The sequence below is a fragment of the Gossypium raimondii genome, chromosome 5 (genome assembly GCF_025698545.1).
Source record: "Gossypium raimondii isolate GPD5lz chromosome 5, ASM2569854v1, whole genome shotgun sequence".
NCBI classification, from domain to species: Eukaryota; Viridiplantae; Streptophyta; class Magnoliopsida; order Malvales; family Malvaceae; genus Gossypium; species Gossypium raimondii.
The window spans coordinates 30,101,706-30,120,816 of record NC_068569.1 but is presented as its reverse complement, the minus strand read 5'-3'; the positions used below and the strand labels follow the sequence as shown (position 1 = coordinate 30,120,816).

Here is a 19,111-nt window from a genome sequence, read left to right as displayed (position 1 = left end):
GTCAATTTTATAATCTAACGTACTAAACCAAAATCAGATAAGAAGGTTCAAATCATATCCTCCTTCCCCTCCACAAATTTCAATGATGAAAAAGACACTGATAAGTGACGAAGGGTTACACGGGTAATGTTGATCAACTCCTTTTTTTATAATTTTCTTTGTAAAAATACAAAAATCAAAAGCATGTTAAAAGTAGACGACTCAAAATAATGATAGGATTAAAGGTGAATCAAAGTGGGCATCTGATATCGACACAATGGACAAAGATGACTAGTTTCCAACCATTTAGCGATGCAACCATCATGGTAACCATGACCGCAAGGCATCGAAGCAACCTCCTTGCCTTTCACAAACTCCTCCAAGCAAATGGCGCATTCATCCTCCCTCTTCGTCATTGGATCCCATCTAACCCTGTCCAAACCTTCAATCGATGACCTACTTGCTGGCATGAAATTGATCACAGTATTCATCAATGATTCGTCAATCAACTCATCATCATAATTAATATCATCATCCTCGATGATGCTCACATCAACAATTATTTCCACAACCACCTTCATATTTATTACTTTAAGCCCAAAGTTCATTGGGTTGCTATTTGCATCCCTTGCAAAAAGTAAAATAGGAGCAAAGACGGCGGACTCGATGAATTCTGGAGAAGCTCTTGAATCAAGAACCATGCAAAGAATGATGTCTCGATGATGTTGTTCGGATAAAAACATGTCTCGACCAAAAACCAAGGTTTGATTAAAGATATCTAGGGTGGTTTCGACATTGAGAGATGAAACGTAACGAAACTCTGTATTGATTTTGAAAACATTATCACTGAATTCTTCTAAATTAGGCTCGTTTTCTTGCCTAATGTTCACATTGTAACAAAAAGCCATGGCAGTGTTTTATATATATATTTTCTGTGTTATGATATTATTTTATAAGTAAAGAAATAATATATTTATAGATAGGCGTGTTTTAGTTCTAGTCTTATTAGGAATTTAACACAAGGTGGAGTTGGAATTAAACAATGTTTTTATATAATTTTAAAAATATTATAAATATTTAAGTGATCGATAAATAATAAATTAGATACCCTATCATTATCTACAAATTCAAAAATTTAAATAATATCCAAATTTATTATCATAAAAGTAAAAGAATATTGAAAGGTCCATTGCCATCGTAATTTACATTTGGATATGTTAAACTGAAAACATATATAATATTTTCTCTTCTACATAAATTTACAGTGATACCACATTTTGAACTTCCTGTATGAAATCACTGAAAAGAAGATGATAGCTTTAAGATTGAGCCAAGTCTTTCCGTCATTCGTGGCGTTTCTTCTCTTTCTTGAAAGCATTGAAGAGGTCGATGCCGAGAAAAGCATTAAGCAAATTCATTCCTGCCATTCCAAGCAATACCCTTTTCGAACTTGGAAGCATCTTTGATTAGCTTTCCGCTTTTCAGAATGTGTGTGATACGAGTGTAGTGAAAACAAACATGATCCAATTAAGAATCCATTCAACCTTCACGAGTCGGTTCTCGGCTCTCGGCATCACCAACACCGGCCATCCGCCTCAATTTCCTCACATGTAGAAAGACGAAATGCAGCTGCAACATCGGAACAAAAGGTTAACCTTTTAGCAGTCCACAACAACGTCAACAACCTTGCTACCATTGCCATTAATAAAACCTAAAACTTCTCCCAATTCAGAAAAAACCAATTTGGTCGCTTACGGTTTTCATATATCATAAACATCAATATAACAATGAAGCACACCTCAACCCAATTCTTTAAAAAGAAAGGGTGAAGGTTTTCACGCGTGCATTGATGGAGATAATAGTGTGTGCATAATAAACTTAAAATATATAATAAGACGTGTAAAAATCATATATTTAGAATGTGTTGGTGCATTTATAAATAATGAAATGTAAGTTTTGAAACTAATAATTATAACAACACATATGTATAATATAATTTGATATATTTAAGGGTGAAACTTGTTAATTTCACAATTTACATTTTAATATTATAAATTAAAGATTGCAATAGTTTTGTACCCTTCTAAAATAGTCTATACGTAAATCAACAAACACAGTCTAATACACATTATGGTAAAATAGAAGTCTATAATATCAATACGGTTAAAATATGCTATAAAAATTTATTTCTTATACTTTTATAAATTTATTATTAGTCTTTTTAATTTTAGATTTCAAAATTTGGGTTCAATTGTTAATTTCATTAAGATTGTTTTATTAAATTTAAGTTTATTACAATATCATTTTGTAGTTATATTACTACTAAATGAGTATTTTTTATTTCAAAATGTAACACCGACAAATTTAACAAAAAAATTAACAGTGTTAATAATTGGATCTTAGTTTTGGAATTTGGAAAGTAGAGTGACTAAGTTCTTAAAAATAAAAGTATAGAGACTAAATTCTAAAATTAATAAAGAGTACAGGGACCTATGACATATTATCACCTATCAACTTTATTTCCAACGTCACCAACAAGTATTGAGTGCAGTAGTAAAACATATTGTATTTTTAATAATATAAGTTTAAACCTTAAAGATAACATTATTTAAATGCAAGAGAAAACAAATCTGACTAGAACTGCTTGTTTTTTTATCAGAAACTTGTGATTTAGTTTTTGATGCAGCAAGTAAGGGAAAACAATTCTTAATTTTTTGTGCCAAAAATAAAATTGTTGATTCGGTGGCTCGGGCTGCAATAAGAGCTTGGTGTCATTATGTTAATAAAAAATGGCTCAGTGGTATGTTAACAAATTGACCCACTATAAAAATGAGGCTCTATAAGTTCATGGACTTGAGAATAGAACAAAAGAAGAGGGGGCTCAATCGTCTTCAGAAAAGAGATGCAACAATGTTAAAGAAACAATTATCTTGCTTGCAAACATATCTAAGCGAAATTAAATATATGACGAGATTATTTGATATTGTAATCATTGTTGATCAACAGAAAAAAATATACGACTCTTTAAAAATATATCACTTTTTGGGAATTCCAACCATTTGCAAACCTCATCTTATGTCTAAGTTGACATAAATTTTTTTTATTAAGTAGACCATGGTCACTTCATCTTAAGGGATAATCAGGAATGAATAATAAAATTTGATTGTGAATATTAGAATATTGACTTGTTATTGTGTTTCAAAATAAAAATCATGGGGCCTTTTCATCTTAACCCAATTAAAGAGCCTAAGGCACAGTTTGCTTTCCAGCCCAATGGATTACTAAAGCCAGTAGATTCAAGTCCACAAGTTCAATGTTCTTAATTACGTTCAATTTTCATTAAGGGTAAATTACATTCAAAGTAATTAAATTATTAATAAATTTATGTTTTATTCACTTAACTTTCAAAAGTTACAAAATGATCATTAACTATTTGAAATTTTTCATTTAAGTAACTGGATGGTTATATTTGTTTTCTTCAAAGTCCAACTAGCGAGTTAGTAATAATTTGATGATTGATACAGTACTGGATCAATACCCACCAACGAATATAAGAACATACCTTAGATCCAAGTAATCTGATGGTTAATATTAGAGATCAGAGAAGAAATTTATTTACATTTTGGTTCGAGATTCTTGACGTTAAAAGTGCAGGCAGTGCGAATGGAGAATGTCATATAGCAACGATTTTAACAATTTAATGACTTAATTGAAAACTTTCGAATAGTTCAACAACTCTTTGTAACTTTTTGAAATTAAGGGTCTGTTTGATTGAAGGAATTGATTTTCCGGAAAATCATTTCCAACTTTTCCAGCGTTTGATTGGCGGAAAACATTTTCCATTTGGAAAATGAACTCCAAAACAAGGGAAAATGGGTTACATTTTAGGGAAAATGTCTTACCCTTTCAATTTCCGTAAGACATTTTCCGTGCTCTCCTCTCTATCGCCTCCTTCATTCCTTCCTTCATTTCCGTTAGAAAATTGCTTTTGTTTATCGATTTTCCAGTAACTTGTTTTTTTAATTATTCAATACTTGTTTTTTAACACAATTACAAAAAATTTATTTGATATTAATTTTTTTCAATTTATAACGATTAATATTGTAGCTTAATAATTGAGTATTATTATAAATAAATCATTGCAATATATGTAAAAATAATTTAAAATATAAAAATTTATTAATATATATCAATATATGTAAAAACAATTTTCGGAAAATATTTCGGAAATCGCCAAATAGCGAAAATATTTTACATGATTCAATCAAACACCAAAAATATTTTCCATAAATCATTTATAGAAAAGTAAAATATTTTCCCGAAATCATTTTACGGAAAATATTTTACTGGCAATCAAACAGACCCTAAGTGATCAAAATGTAAATTTACTGATAATTTAGTGACTCTAGGTGGAATTTACCCTTTCATTAAATCATTTGGGTCCAAGTCTAAGTCTTTTAATATAATTAAAGGGTTACATCCATGTTGTTACATTAATGAAATAATTGTACAAACAACATCGTTAATATTATCTTCAAAGTGAGATACATTCATGGAAATCGCAGCCTTAGTGGTTAACCAACATCAAATTAGCCTTTTCATTTGCTTTTCTTTGGGTTTAAAGTTTAATCTAATAAAAAGTTTAGGGTTTAGTGGATTGATAAAATTAAACACTGTTAAAGTAAAGAAAAGCAGCCACCTGAAAAGCTGTTAGTCTACACATGGAAGATCTTCACGTATATATATTTATTGTACACTGTGTTTCCTTTTTCTCAACTTGGTTAGGTTTAAAGAGGAAGACAGGTAGATTAATGAATCAATGTCATGATTACTTCTGCCATCATATGATTAGCTAATTGAAATTATATTTACTGGAAAAGCACGGCGGCTTCCACATCATTGATGGAACTCAATATTTATTTACCACCTTTACATTTGAGCAAATGGAAAAGATCATGGTATCTTCAATCCTCTTAATTTGCTATTTTATATGCTGCTTGTGATCATAGGTTGGCGGCAATAAGATCAGGTGGTGCACATGGTGTTCTAGCATCATGCCCGTCCGCAAAGGAGAAGCCAAATATTTATGTAAAGTGTGTTTGGTAAAAAGAGTTTTGAATTTTTTAATTGATTTGAGCATAAATGGAAGATTGAGTAGTTAAATTCTCGAATTGTATTGTTTGATGAATAGAGGTTTGTAAGAACTTGTTGAGTTAAAACATCCAAATAAAAAGTACAGGGACGGACAACTTCTTTCACAGCTAATTGAGAATGAGATATGTGGAATAATATATTTGACCACGCTTGCTAAAAAAATTACTCCTTTGGTCACATATATGTATTTCTTGAATATTTATGTACTCTTAATTTATTTTCAATTTATTTGTATAAAATGATTTCTTATGTAACTTTATATTGATTGAAATATGCTACTTGACAAATTAATTTATTCAAAGCGTGATATAATTATCACTAATTACATGCTAAGAACGTGACATAATTATCCCTGTAAAACGACGTCGTTTAGGAATGATTCCAATAGCCTCAAAACGGCGTCGTTTTTGCTTCTGACTCGATTACTCGACCCAAGGCCTCAGGATTCGCGTGTTTTTGGACTAGGGTATAATTGCATTCCTAGTCCTTCCGCTTTTCAAGCGGTTCGCAGTTAGGTCCTAATCCTATTTTTCATTTTTTTAGAAATTATACCACATGATTTTCGTGTGTTTCAAGTTAGTCCTCAGCTTGCTGATCTCCTGGAGAAGGGACGAGAGTCCGTAGGATTGGGATAATTGCTTATTTGGCCCTCGCTTGTTTTCACGCTCTTCATTTTAGTCCTCTATTTATTTACTTTATCTTAATTTATCCTTTTAATTTGATTTGGGTTACGATTAAGTCTCTCAATCGGTTTAACTCTTTTATTTTTTTAGTTATTGGCTATATTCAATTTTTTTATTTTTATTTCCTTTTCACAGAGCCTTGGTTTATTTATTTATTTTATTATTTATTATTATTTCGTTTATTCATTTATTTATTACTCCTTTTATACATACCAAAGAATTGAATTATATACATGTTTTATGGGTACATTTTACTTATTATTGTCTTTTATTCTATTTTATTTTTAGTGTGTTCTTGTTCGTTTATTAGTTTTATTATTAATTATTTTAGCATTCTCATGTCGGTTTTGTTTTTAAATCATGCATTTTCTGTTTTTATTCTTACTTTGAATTACCTCATTTGTTTCATTATTATCATGATTCGATTAGTGATATTATTATTATTATTACTAAAATTACATTATTATTATCTTAACATTTCCTTATTTATTTATTATATATCATTTTAATATTCTACCCGTATAACTATTTTACATTATTTCATCGTCATTACATCATGTACTATGCTTAAGTATAATTGGCCGTTTTTATATTATACCCAAAATGAGATGGATACATATTGTTTAAATGTCACATTAGTTATTATTTAAGAAAGGAAATTTTAAAATTAAGATAAATGTCCTGTAATTGGAGATTCAAGAAGTCGTGCCTTAACTTACGGGGTTCGACTTTCTCCTTGAACCTAGATAATCGAACATCCCTTTTAAAATTAAAACATATAAGATTTTAATTAAGATATTTCCGAGAATCTAAGGTATCGTGTCCTAACTTACGGGGCATGGTCTTTCTTCTCGATTAACTCGAAATAAGGCATTTTCCATTCAATTTAATTTAGCTAAATCGTATCTTAATAACATTATGCAAAAAGGGATCGTATTTTAAAATCTCCTCAAATTTTCAATTCTCGACACTAAAGATGCCAAATAATCAACTAGGTACCAATTTTGGGCGTAACAAGGGTGTTAATTCATCCTCGTGTGTAATCGACTCTCGAACCTATTTTCTGGATTTTTGTAGACCGAAAAATATTGTTTTAGTAAATCAAACCGTTTATTAAAACGATCAAATTATGAGGTGATTTGATCACCTCATAAAAAAAAGGATTGGTGGCGAATCTCATTTTTATTTTTAAAATAAAAAGTCGATTTCAAAAAATGGTTTCAACACAGTTAATAGAAACAATTGATCAAACCAGCCATTGCAATCAACTATTAACCAATTGCCAAATAGGGCCATAATATATATGTTTAAAGTAGATCCAACTCACCTTAACTGGGTTTACTTTTGACAAGGTATTTTTAAATTTGAAACCGAAATTTAGAAAAAATAAAATTAAGTTAAATGCGCAATTTGTATTAGATATTATAATTATTTAAATTTAATTTATTTTTTACCTAATGAATATTTAAATATTATTTATACTCAGATATTGCAATTATTAAACTTTATTTTCACCAAATCAATATTTGATACAACTTTATATTAATATACTAAATTGAACTAAAAATGTTATTAAATTTATCATTAAAATTTATAAATTCTATAAAAGATATCAAATTAGAACAAAATTTGAAAATTTTGAGGGGCTAAACAAAATTTATCCTTTTTAGACACTACATTATAATATTGAAATAAAAAAATTAAAATTTAAAAAACCTTAAAGACAATTTTATAAATTTTAGGGGATCCACTTCTTCCATCCTCTAAATTTGCCTCTGCCTGACTGGCTTTGACGGAGCTCGGACACCAAGATTAGCTGGTGCCGACAGTGCTGATGCATTAAGCGTAGCTGATGCCGATGGCGCTCCGGCACCATTGCCACAGTATTTACCAATTTCAGTAGTTTGAACCATATCTGCTTTAACATTTTACTGTATAGGTGATTAGGGCCATCAACTTACATAGTATGACTTTATTTTTTTATCACCTTTAGGAATGTCTTAAATATTATTGCCATCAATTGCAACGAATATGGTTGACAAAAACAATTAAAACCCTAACACTGTGTTTGCTAAGAGCGATATTTTTTAATTATATTTTAGTATATAAGTTAATAATAAGTTAATTTCAATTAGTAATTATTAGTCATTATATAATTTGTTTTGGGAAAAAATATATTTATTTGTTTATTTTGAAGAGATTTTATTTTCTCGTCTTTTAATTTTAAGTTTAAATTTGTACTAATTATTCCTTATTTTTTATTTAGCTATTGTAATATAATCGGTTAAGTTTTAACTCGATTTACGTAAGCATTGTTGCCAATGCAGGAAGATGTAAGTTCGAGTGCATTGAAATAATGAAAAATAAAAAAATAAAGAAAACTATTCAATACATATATTTTAAATAAATTTTTTTAATATTATTAAACTACTAGCCAAGGGTGGCATAAATGAGCTAAAATCTGACTGTTTGATCTTTCTATAGGAGATTACCTTTTAATTGAATCCCGGTTAAAATCTCAACATCCAAAAGGTTTTCTTTTTAAGGAATTCAATTCATCACTTTCTTTCATTTCAGCTCTGCAACGGTCCCTTAGCCTCTCTTGTTGAATGATGTCATTGGTCGTGTTTCGTTGTACATCACCGTACTATCGTGTTGGAATCACGTCATATCCATATTGCATGTCCAACTTCACTAACAGTCTTTCTCGACCTTATCAACTGCTGAGATTGCTTGCAATGCGCAATGGCTCCTTGAATTGGACTCTCAATCTCAACATTCACGCTGCTGCTTCGTTTAAGAAGCTGCAAATACTGAACACCATTTGAGTTTGGAGATGGAGAAGAGCCAGATGATGATGATGAAGAAGGAGACTTGTTCGTCGAATCTTGTCGTTTGATAGCCAAAGACAAAGATCTCCTATGACGAATTTGTCCGAACGGAGCTTTCTTTGTTGATTTCATCATCATGGATCGATCCAACCTTTCTTTCGCTCTCAGGATGGATCCTTCATCAGCAACTTTTGCTGCTGAACATGATTCACTGGAGCATCCTGATTTACTAAACAAAGATTTCAGATAACCCCTATATGCCTTCAGTTTCGAACCGATGACCGACGACGAGGACTTTTTCCGGTGGTTTTTATCGTTGCAATGGCCACTCAAAGCTTCAGTTGAGTACTCAAACAGACACTCCTCAGGATTCAACTCTTGACTAATCCGACACGACTGAGAAGGCGAAACATTGCAGGATTCAAATGGAGTGCTCGTTAAAGGCGTCCCATAGAAGTCTCCATAAAGGGAAGTCGAGTTTTGCAGGAGTTTTTGGACCATTTGTAAACGAGGAGGAAGGTGAAGTGGAAGAAGCTTACCTTTGTAAAAGAGTTCGTCAGCTGGGGAAGTAGTGGGCTGGATTTCCATGGAAGAAGACATTTGGAACTCAAACTCTATGGGGATGGGGAACTGCGGAGGTGGTGAGCTTATGGAGGAGGAGTTGCAGAAGAAGGTGGAGTATGAACTGACTTCCATCTCAATGTATTCATCATCTTCAAGATCATTTGATAAGTGGCTGACTGCCATTTTTTTTTCTTTTTGTGTGTGTGGTTTTTGGATGTAAATGTTTGTTTAGGGGGGAGTTGAGTGTTGTGAGGAAGGGAGAGGAGGACACTCTTTAAATAGTTGATGCGGCCGGTGATCGGCTTATCCATCCCCTTTGTATGACATTAATTAATTATAAAGTAATTATAGTATATTTACTCATATTTACTCATGATATAGACAAAGGCCTCGTTCCCTTTAAATACTCCCAAAATTTTAACGTATGCAAACATATATCATGATAAAAAAATGGTAAAATTATGATAGGTACTAAGAGGGTAAAAGTTAATTCAATTTGAAAAAAATTAATTTTTTTTTCGAATTTTAAGTTAATAGAACCGAGTTATTTGAGCCAACTTGAATAAGTAATTCGAGTTTCGAATTCGAGTCGAGTTGAATTTTACAATTTAAATGACTCGAATAATTCAAATAATATATTAAAATTTAAATTTTAAGTTAATCGAATCGAGTTATTTGAGCCAACTCGAATAAGTAATTCAAGTTTCGAGTTCGAGTCGAGTTGAATTTTACAATTTAAATGATTCGAATAATTCAAATAATACATTGGTGTAAATACCCCTTTGGTCTTTATCAATTTTGAAAATGAGCAAATTGATCTCTCTCAACAAAAATTACAAAATAATTTTTAATATTTAAAATATTTATAAAAAATTCTAAAATTTATATTTTTAAAAAAATAATAAAAATTCTAAAGAATATATAAGAACAGTTAAAATTTTAAAACTTTCTAAAATAATAATTTTGGGACCTAAATAAGTTAATTAAAGATTCAAGTTTATCATATCTTTTTATTATTTTGCTTTGAAAAGTTTTCATATATATATATATATATATGATTTCAAATTTATGTGCTCTATTATGTAATTAGTTATCTGTAACCATATTTTAATTTGACATGTGTAATATTTTAATTTAACTTGAATAATTTTACTGAATTTGACTTGACTTGATTCGAAATAATTTCAAATTGAGTTAGGATGATAAAATAGGACTTGTCAACTCGACTAACTTGAAAATTTTTTACTCGATTCAATCGAACGCTCACCCCCTAATTGATGCCCTTAAACCCTAAAATTTAATGTCAATTTACCATAGAAGTTGAAAAGTGCTTTTGAAACGTCTCATGAAAAATTAGTTTTGAAAATTTTGATAATGTTTACTATTGTTGTCAAAAAGTGATTTTGAAAAGATAAAATGTTCATTTTATGATTTTGTAAAGTAGAAATTTTAATGGAGAGATGAAAAGATAATTTTATTAAAACGCTCTTCTCCAAATGCCAAAGGTTAAAAATTTTGGCTTTTTGACATGTGTTAAAATCTTAGTTTAAAATCAATGTTTGGGTTGAAAATATGCTTGTTTACCCAATTTTTTTGTTTGAAATCATGGTTTGAGTTAAAAAGTGTTTTTCAACTTCAATGGTAAACAAAACCTTAGTGACATTATAAAAGGAGGTTATCTTTAAGCTATTCAACTTGAGTTCAAAATTTTAGAATTCAAAAGCCCAAAAGAGAATTTTTCAAATATCAAAGGTTTCTTTACACCCATGAAGTTTTCAAAAGAATAGAAGAAGTTGAAAAACTTCTAAAGAATTCTCAAAAGTCGCTCTTGATCTTGTTTAGCCAAAAGAAAAGAGGAAAATCATGTTGACAATAGCATTCTTGAGACACTTGAAGTAGCATCAACTATCAAGAACAAGTGTAGGAGACCTTGGATATAAAATCTCTCCAATATGGTTCCATCAACATAAAGGAGATCAAATCCATTTTTTAAGACCAACTCTCAATGATCTTTGAAGTGATTCTCATCAATCCAAGATTAAATCTAGAAGATCCTTTGATCAATTCTCAAGAAATTTCAAGAAATTTCAAGAAAACAACTCTACAAACTCATTTTCAAGATCAAATCATGATGATCTTTGTAGCAGACCACATCCATCCAAGATCAATTCTAAACGACTCAGATTAAAACTTCATGAAAGAAAAGAATCAAAATATTTTCTTTGTATTCAAGAAACTAAAGAGGTTGTAACTTTTATATTTGATAATAAAAAAATATTTAATTTGTCTCAAAATTTTCAAGTCATATTTTCGACATGAAATTTCTAGTACATTTGGTGGGACAATTTCAACCTTTCACCTCTTTTCTTACAAGTTAAAGCTCATCAAAATTGTAATAACTCGCACGAAGAATATTGTCATCGATCCGAATCTTATATATTCTCCAACACAAAAGTTATAAGAAGTATTTGCAATAGTAATTTGCTAAAGCTGATTACAACTAGCATTGCTTCATTAAAAAAAATTACTACCATTTCAAAAGATGTGAAATCCACTATAAAAGACACCAAAAGACGGTGAAATTTAATGGTGACACAAATTAAAACCTTAGGGCTTTGCTTGGTAGAGTGGAAAGAAAATTGGAAGGATAGTAAATTGAAGGGAAAGAAAACTAAAATGATGGAAAACATAATTTTTCTTTCCATAAGTGTGTTTGGTAGGAAGGATGGAAATATGAAAGAACAAGTAAATTTATTTCCTTCCATTGCTTGGTAGATTTGAAAATGAAAGGAAAGAAATAAAACATTTGAAAAATGCATAATTATGAGCTAACATTCACATCTCTCTCATTTTCTCTCCCCTTATCATTCCAAGTTAGAATGATTAATTTTTATGCATTAGGATAGAAAATGATCATCCTTCCTATTTTCTTTCCTCTCACTTTTCTTCTTTACCAAACACACTCAAAATTCATTTTCTTCCACTTTTATACCCAAACAAGCACACCATAAGTGAAAACAGCCAAATTCATGCAAGTGAAGCTCAACATCAAACTATTTAAGATGTTGGTGAAATTTCTACAAAAATTGTTGAAGAAAAACTTTAAAATATTATTTTATCAACTCAAGGAGTTCATCAAACTTAGAAGCTTCAAGAAGCAAAGGTTGTAACTGAAAACAAAGATGAGCTCATTGAGTTTGATATGCACCTCCAACTTGAAACTTTACTTCAACAAAAAGAAACTAGTTCTAGTTGGTTATAGAAAATCAGATATGGCCGGAGATATTGACTCGAGAAAATCTACTTCAAGTTACTTCATTACTTTTGTAAGGGGAGCTGTCGCTTGACAATCAAAATTGCGAAAATGTGTTGCTTTATCCACTACTGATTCTAAGTTTATTGCAACTACTGAAGCGTGCAAAGAGTTGCTTTAGATGAAGAAATTAATGAGGTATGTTTGGTTTTGTGATAGCCAAAGCGCTATTCATCTTGGTAAGAATATGACTTTTCATTCTCGATCTAAACATATTAGTGTGAGATATCACTAGATACAAGAAGTTCTTAAGGCTAAGTTAAAGCTTTAGAAATTTCACATTGATGAAAATGGTGCCGATAAGCTAACCAAGGCCTAACCAATAGATAAGTTTGAAGCTTATTGTTTGATCACTAGTATGGTGAACATCCCTATATATACGGATTACAAAACCCGAATCACCCCATAGATTCCAAATTGATCCGCTCCATATAGAGTGGATTTTTTTTTGAAAAGTGGACATGGTGTTGGATCACCAGTATGCCCCGTGGCGCAACGAAAAAATTATTTCGGAGATCATCAACCATGGATCCATGTACGAGGAAAAAATTGGGTTGAAATAAGGGTAAAAAATATACCTTTCGAAATTTAAAAGCGACGAATAACACTGTTGATAGGATCCCTTTGCAGAGATGTTGATTCGAAGTCGCAACAATATCGTCTTGCCTCTATGTAATTGACCTAGTCAAAGTCGAACAGAAAAAAGGGGCTTATGCCCTTATTATTAGATAAACAAATGGAAAGTCAAAAAAAGATATTATATTCTTTCCTAAAGAATATCAATTTTCATATCTTTTATATTTTGACCGAATTTAATTATTATAACTGTTTATATTAATAATTTTGGTAAACTATATACAATTAATATTTTTGTATGAATCAAATTAGTATATTAATTTTATCTATGTTCTCTATTTGTGTACAACAAGTATGCACATGTAATGTGTTTAATATTTAACTATCAAATTAAATTCAATAATTAATTTAATTCACGTGATAGCTAAATATAATACCAAATGTATTTAGATTCTGTTCGCTTCAACTGTAGGGTGTGACCTTGTAGGCTATTGTAACGTTAGTAGTAATACTAGAACGTTTCTAATATTACACACAATGAGTGGCATCTAGCAATGCATCAATGCTACCTAAGTTACAAGAAGTCGTGATTCGACATAACCTTTCTGTGATAATTTTTCATGTATTATATCCTTTTGTCCTTAATATCTAAATTGGACACAAGTCATGGGATAGTCACACTTGTATAGTCCAATATCATATTTCTTGATATTTTGAGTAGACTACAATAAACAAATAAATATGATATCTTATATCAATTTATTCACACTTATTCGAGCATGACCATGCGTTTCTAGTCTTACTCCATCAAGAGGCCTAAGTTATTGCTCCCATTATGTAGAAGGGACAAATTCTATCTTGATCAATCATATCCCACTACATATATTGCGACATACTCAATATCAGTCTTTATAGTATAACCTATTATGGTAGATGTTTGACTGTGTCAAAATATACGACTCACGATGTTGGGACAATGATGATGTCTGAGAATCATATACATAGTTAGCACTATAAGTAATGATATTATTATCCTTATACATATTGTCTAATACATGCTCATGTATCAATCAACTACACATTAGGCTTAATGAATTATCATTATCTAAGCCCACAAACTTTATTAAGGACCTTTTAAGAATAATGATATTATTCTTGGGACTTTATTATTAACTAGGTTTTTTTTTTACACATAGAAAAAGAAACTGAAATAATAATGGTAATGCCTTATATTTACAAATAAGATTAAACAAGCATGTGATTACAATCATCTTATGATTGGTCTTTGGGCATCCTCTAACATGTGGGATGGTGCAGAGTGGATTTTTTCTTTTAGATAGTGGGTATAGAGCGATTATAGTAATTGCTTGCCCCGCCCTACCCTACTCCATTATATAAAATTACCATTTTATCCTTATATATAACACTATTAAAAGGGTAAAAATGTAAAAATGTATTATTAAAAATTCTTATATTTTATGCTCAAATATTTTTCTAAAGAATTATGTTTAAATATTTACTTGACTTTAAAAATATTGAAAATATTATAAATATGTAGCAAAAATTAAATTGAAGCGGAGCGGGGATGGATGCATCCAACATCTATGGATGTGGAAGTGGACTTCAAGATTATACATCCATATTGAAGCGTGATAGATGGTGGAGTAAAGTGTACCAACTATAGAATTATGATGGATTTAGCAACATCCGCCCCCGCCCTACTCCATTGCCATCCCTACCTACATAGTGAGAGAGGGAAATTTGTTGGGCATGGGTCCCCATATGAGTCCCACTATGTGTGGGAAGGCCTGCAATCCCTTGTGCCCTATAATACTAAAAGTGGGGCCAAACTTTTTTTATTATCAGTTTTTCTTACCGCAAGGCAAAGAGAAAAGATATGGGAGAGCAAAACATTTTTTGACACAAACTAGTTTTCATCTTTTTTTGGATCGGAGGTCCTATTTTTGTTTGGGGTAATGTAGCATTGGGTTTTCAACTTTCAAAGTTAAACTTATGTTGGTGATATTATCAACTTTGCTCTTAAAGTTTGCTTGGATGGTCTTGTTTAAATTATATACTTTATATTGTGGCTTAGATTGTGATCTTTTAGCAAGATCTTCATTGCAGTGGATTTTTTTGAAGAACTTTCAGTCCCTTGATTTTTACACTTTACTTTAAAAAGATTATTTTATGGTATCTCAATTTTATTATTTTTACTTATGATATTGTGGTTGATTTTGCTATAATTACTAAATTTATTTTCTGCCATGTTTCGTGGGGCTTGATTTCATCCCAACACATCTTATATGCAATCTTATGTTTTCTTTTGTATTGTATTATTTTAGTTTGACAGTAATTTTTTGGTAGTAATCATAAACTTATCACTTACGAGATACATAGTAATCATAAAGTAATATTACAATCCTTATTTTGGTAACCTCAGAGTTGAAAACTTATCACTTTGATTCTTCAAATTTAAATCTCATATGTCATTTATCTACGAATTTTTCTTTATATTTATTTTAATTAATTAATTAATTAAACTGGAGTTAAATTAATTATTCAATTCAGTGTTAATAATTATGTCAAATTTAGCCTTCAATGTTTTTATATCTTGCCCTTGTTTTTTTTTTATAGCTAAATTTGACTATCAACCTTTCAAAAAAAGTCAAGTCTAGTCATCAACCTTGCAAAACGAATCGAATTGTTGTTCTTTTAATAAATACGGACTAAAATGTTCAATTTTTAAACATGACAACCTGCATGACAATTCACATATACTTGATACTATTTTTAAAAATTTTATGAAGTTTTTATATTTTGAATTTTGAATGTTTTATTTTTAATATTTGTAAAATGGCATGACATATAAAACCAATAGCGCTGTAGGTTGCTAGGATAATATTTTAATCAATTTCATTAACAAAGTGATTTGACTCTTTTTGAAGTATTAGTGACCAAATTTAATTTTAAAAAATAAAATCAAACTAATAAAGGATATAAACGCTGAGAATTAAATTTGACATTATACTTTTTGTTATTTTACTATAATGATCATTTTCTTGAAATTACAATCATTTTAATAAAATAAATAAAATTTAAATTTAAAACCTTAAAATTCACAAAAATTAACATTTGTAATCAAGTCATGACCTCATTACCTATTATATTTGTATTTATTGCTAATATTGAACGCAATTGGCTTGGATGTATAAAATACTGAACATTATGGAAGGTCCATAATAGAAAATTATGGAAATTCATCCTAACAGGGCCAACCCTTACTGCTTTTTCCTTAATTAAAGGGGAAAAAAAACCTAAAAGCATTGATAGAATATCCCTTCTTTTGATACTTAGTTAAATATTTAGAACACAAAAAGAATCAACTAATGATTTCCAAGCTGAAATAATTGTTAGTATATCTTCTTTTAATCATGGTGGCTTTAGTGTCATCATTAACTATTAATTATTTGTGGAGATCAAAAGCTAGGTTTGTTATACTTAATTATCGATGAAGCTCACTTTTATAACTTAAATACGATAATCATACTTTTTTTTTTCTCTATTATAAATAAATTTGTTCATGGCCTGACCTGACCCGAAGGTTCGCTCCAAAAATGAGAGAGTTTAGGCAAAAATATAGGCCCAAGAAAAGGGCTTGGGAAAAAAAAAATTAAAGCCTGTTTAGAAAATAAACGAGCCTCAGGTAAGATTTTTTGGGCCTGACCCGGCTTTGCAATAAAAAAAACACTGTTGTTTTCCAACTATTTGTTGTCATTTCACTATTATGTTGTTATTATTTGAATATTGTATAACTCTTGTTTTATTGTTAATTTTGCTACTATTTTAGAGGCATTTGCTTATTAAGCAGCACTTATCTTAGTGTTATTTAAGTATAATTTTTTTAATTTTTTTTTAAATTTTTTGGGAAATATTTATTTTAATATTTGTAGTGTTTTAAATGTATTATATTTTTTAATTTTTATATAAAAATAAAATAAAAATTTTAATACAAGTAGACTGAGACGGATCAAGATTTTAGTATTTTTATCTGAGTCGAGTTTGGACAAAACTTTAGACCTATTCTTCGATTCGAGCCGAGCTCAGACTTATCAATCGAGTTTAGAATTTTACTAAGACTTGGCCTGACCTATGAACACATCTAATTTTAAATTTTAAAATAAATTTATCACAAAATTTAGTTTAATTTAATATTAAAGTTTTCGAAATCCATCTCCAAAAATCGTATTTTTCCCTCTAATATCTTTTCGCCCGATGTTTTTTATTGAGATATTCCGGTTTTTATTAAACTAAATGTAAAAAGTAATTGAATTGACAGTTAATCTATTTTCGAATTTTTCAAAATATCTTTTATATAGCTTTTGAAAACTTGAAACAATGGTTAGAGTTTTCGTCCGACATTTAGATGATATGAGATTAAATTTTATTGTTCTATTTTTTTCTAATATTGTAATGAAAAATAATATATGAAATATTTGTATCCAAATACATTTCAGTAATACTTTTTTTTTTCAAATTTTTTTTAATAATAATCATATGCTTGACTTCACGTGCAAATTCAAGTAAATTTATTTTATTGTTGAAACTAGGGTACTCTTCACTGATAATAGTGATTCCCATGTTCGGAGATCAAACCTCCAACCACATAATTAAGAAATGAGATGAACAATCACCACACAACTTATGGTTAATCCAAGTAAATTTTATTAGTTATTAGTCCAACTTACACATGAAAAAAAGGAGTATTCAAACCTTTCCTAATATGGCTTAAACTTTTGGGATAAATGGTCATGATTAACGCATCTAAGAGCTGAGTTATTCGTATAGTAAATTTAACCCCAAGTTGACTTGATTTGCCCTAATATGAATTATTATTTATTAATTAGAAAATAATTTTTTTAAATGTAATTATAAAAAATATAAATAAAAATTAGTTTTAAACTTTAATGTTAAATAAATGATGAATTCAAACTTTTTCGCTGGGTGGTAGATCAAACTAGATATATTGACATGTGGTATTTGACATGCACTCATTTAAAGCTCTAAGAGCAGATGGAATCCATGTGGTGTTCTGCCAAAAGAATTAGGAGCTGGTGGGCACGGGGAGTATGTGACCTTGTTCACAAGACATTTTCAGGTGGGTTTTTCTCTAGTTGGCTTAACTGTACACTTCTGGTTTTGATTCCTATAACCGATAGCTTGAAGTATCTACAACATTTCTGCCCCATTAGTCCTTGCATGGTTCTTTTCAAGATCGTAACAAAGACGATTGTCAATTGTTTATAGCCTTTTGTCCGGAAATGGGTGTATCCTAATCAAATCAGCTTTGTTCTAGGAAGAAGCATAACTGATAATATAATTATTGTGCAAGAATTTATATCCATTCAATGTGAAGTAAGAAGCGCATAAAGGTTTACACCCCTCATCCGATTCGATCGCCGAATTCGAGTTACAAGATGCCACATTCGTTGCTGAAGCAACTACAGTAAAAACTTACAATAAATAAGCATTCACATGTACAGTCAAACATCAAACATCATCAAAATTACATTAATAAATCATTTACGAGTCTTATTCGAGCTTACGAAAGCTCTTTTGTCAACCCGAACTTGAAATAAGATCAATTGCAAAGTTTTTAAAATTTATGGATCGACATCGCGACTTCCTCTAATTCTAGTCACGATGTGGCCATCTTAGTATGTCATGTCACGACGACAAGCCTTATCTTGTCTGTCACTCACTGTAATGGCAACATTGCGACGTCCAAAATCTGAAGTCACGATATGGCCTTTGTTTTTTTGTAAAAATGAACCCTTTTGGTACCTATTTCAAGTTCAACCAAAACTTATAACATTTGCACCTAATATCAATTTTCTTTGAATCAAAATAATACCGAAGACATGCCAAATAGTTCAAGCATCTATATTCAAGTGCTTAACAAGTCTATCACTACTTATACACCATTAAATCTAAACAATTCAATGTCATTG

At 30.1% G+C, this 19,111-nt stretch overlaps 2 protein-coding genes across 2 annotated transcripts; both read right to left on the bottom strand.

Annotated features, from left to right (window-relative positions):
• Positions 1–218: 218 nt before the first annotated feature.
• On the bottom strand, positions 219–887 carry LOC105766954 (probable E3 ubiquitin-protein ligase RHG1A). Its single transcript, XM_012586495.1, has one exon. It carries the CDS (start codon positions 885–887, stop codon positions 219–221), a length of 669 nt encoding a protein of 222 aa, XP_012441949.1.
• Positions 888–8,251: 7,364 nt separating this feature from the next.
• On the bottom strand, positions 8,252–9,450 carry LOC105767567 (probable membrane-associated kinase regulator 4). Its single transcript, XM_012587136.2, has one exon. The coding sequence runs from the start codon at positions 9,392–9,394 to the stop codon at positions 8,483–8,485; it is 912 nt and encodes a 303-aa protein (XP_012442590.1). The 5' UTR covers positions 9,395–9,450; the 3' UTR covers positions 8,252–8,482.
• Between the last annotated feature and the right edge of the window lie 9,661 nt (positions 9,451–19,111).

Excerpts from the sequence above, each read along its gene's own strand:
- LOC105766954 (XM_012586495.1), bottom strand. The coding sequence starts at position 887 with ATGGCTTTTTGTTACAATGTGAACATTAGGCAAGAAAACGAGCCTAAT.
- LOC105767567 (XM_012587136.2), bottom strand. The coding sequence starts at position 9,394 with ATGGCAGTCAGCCACTTATCAAATGATCTTGAAGATGATGAATACATT.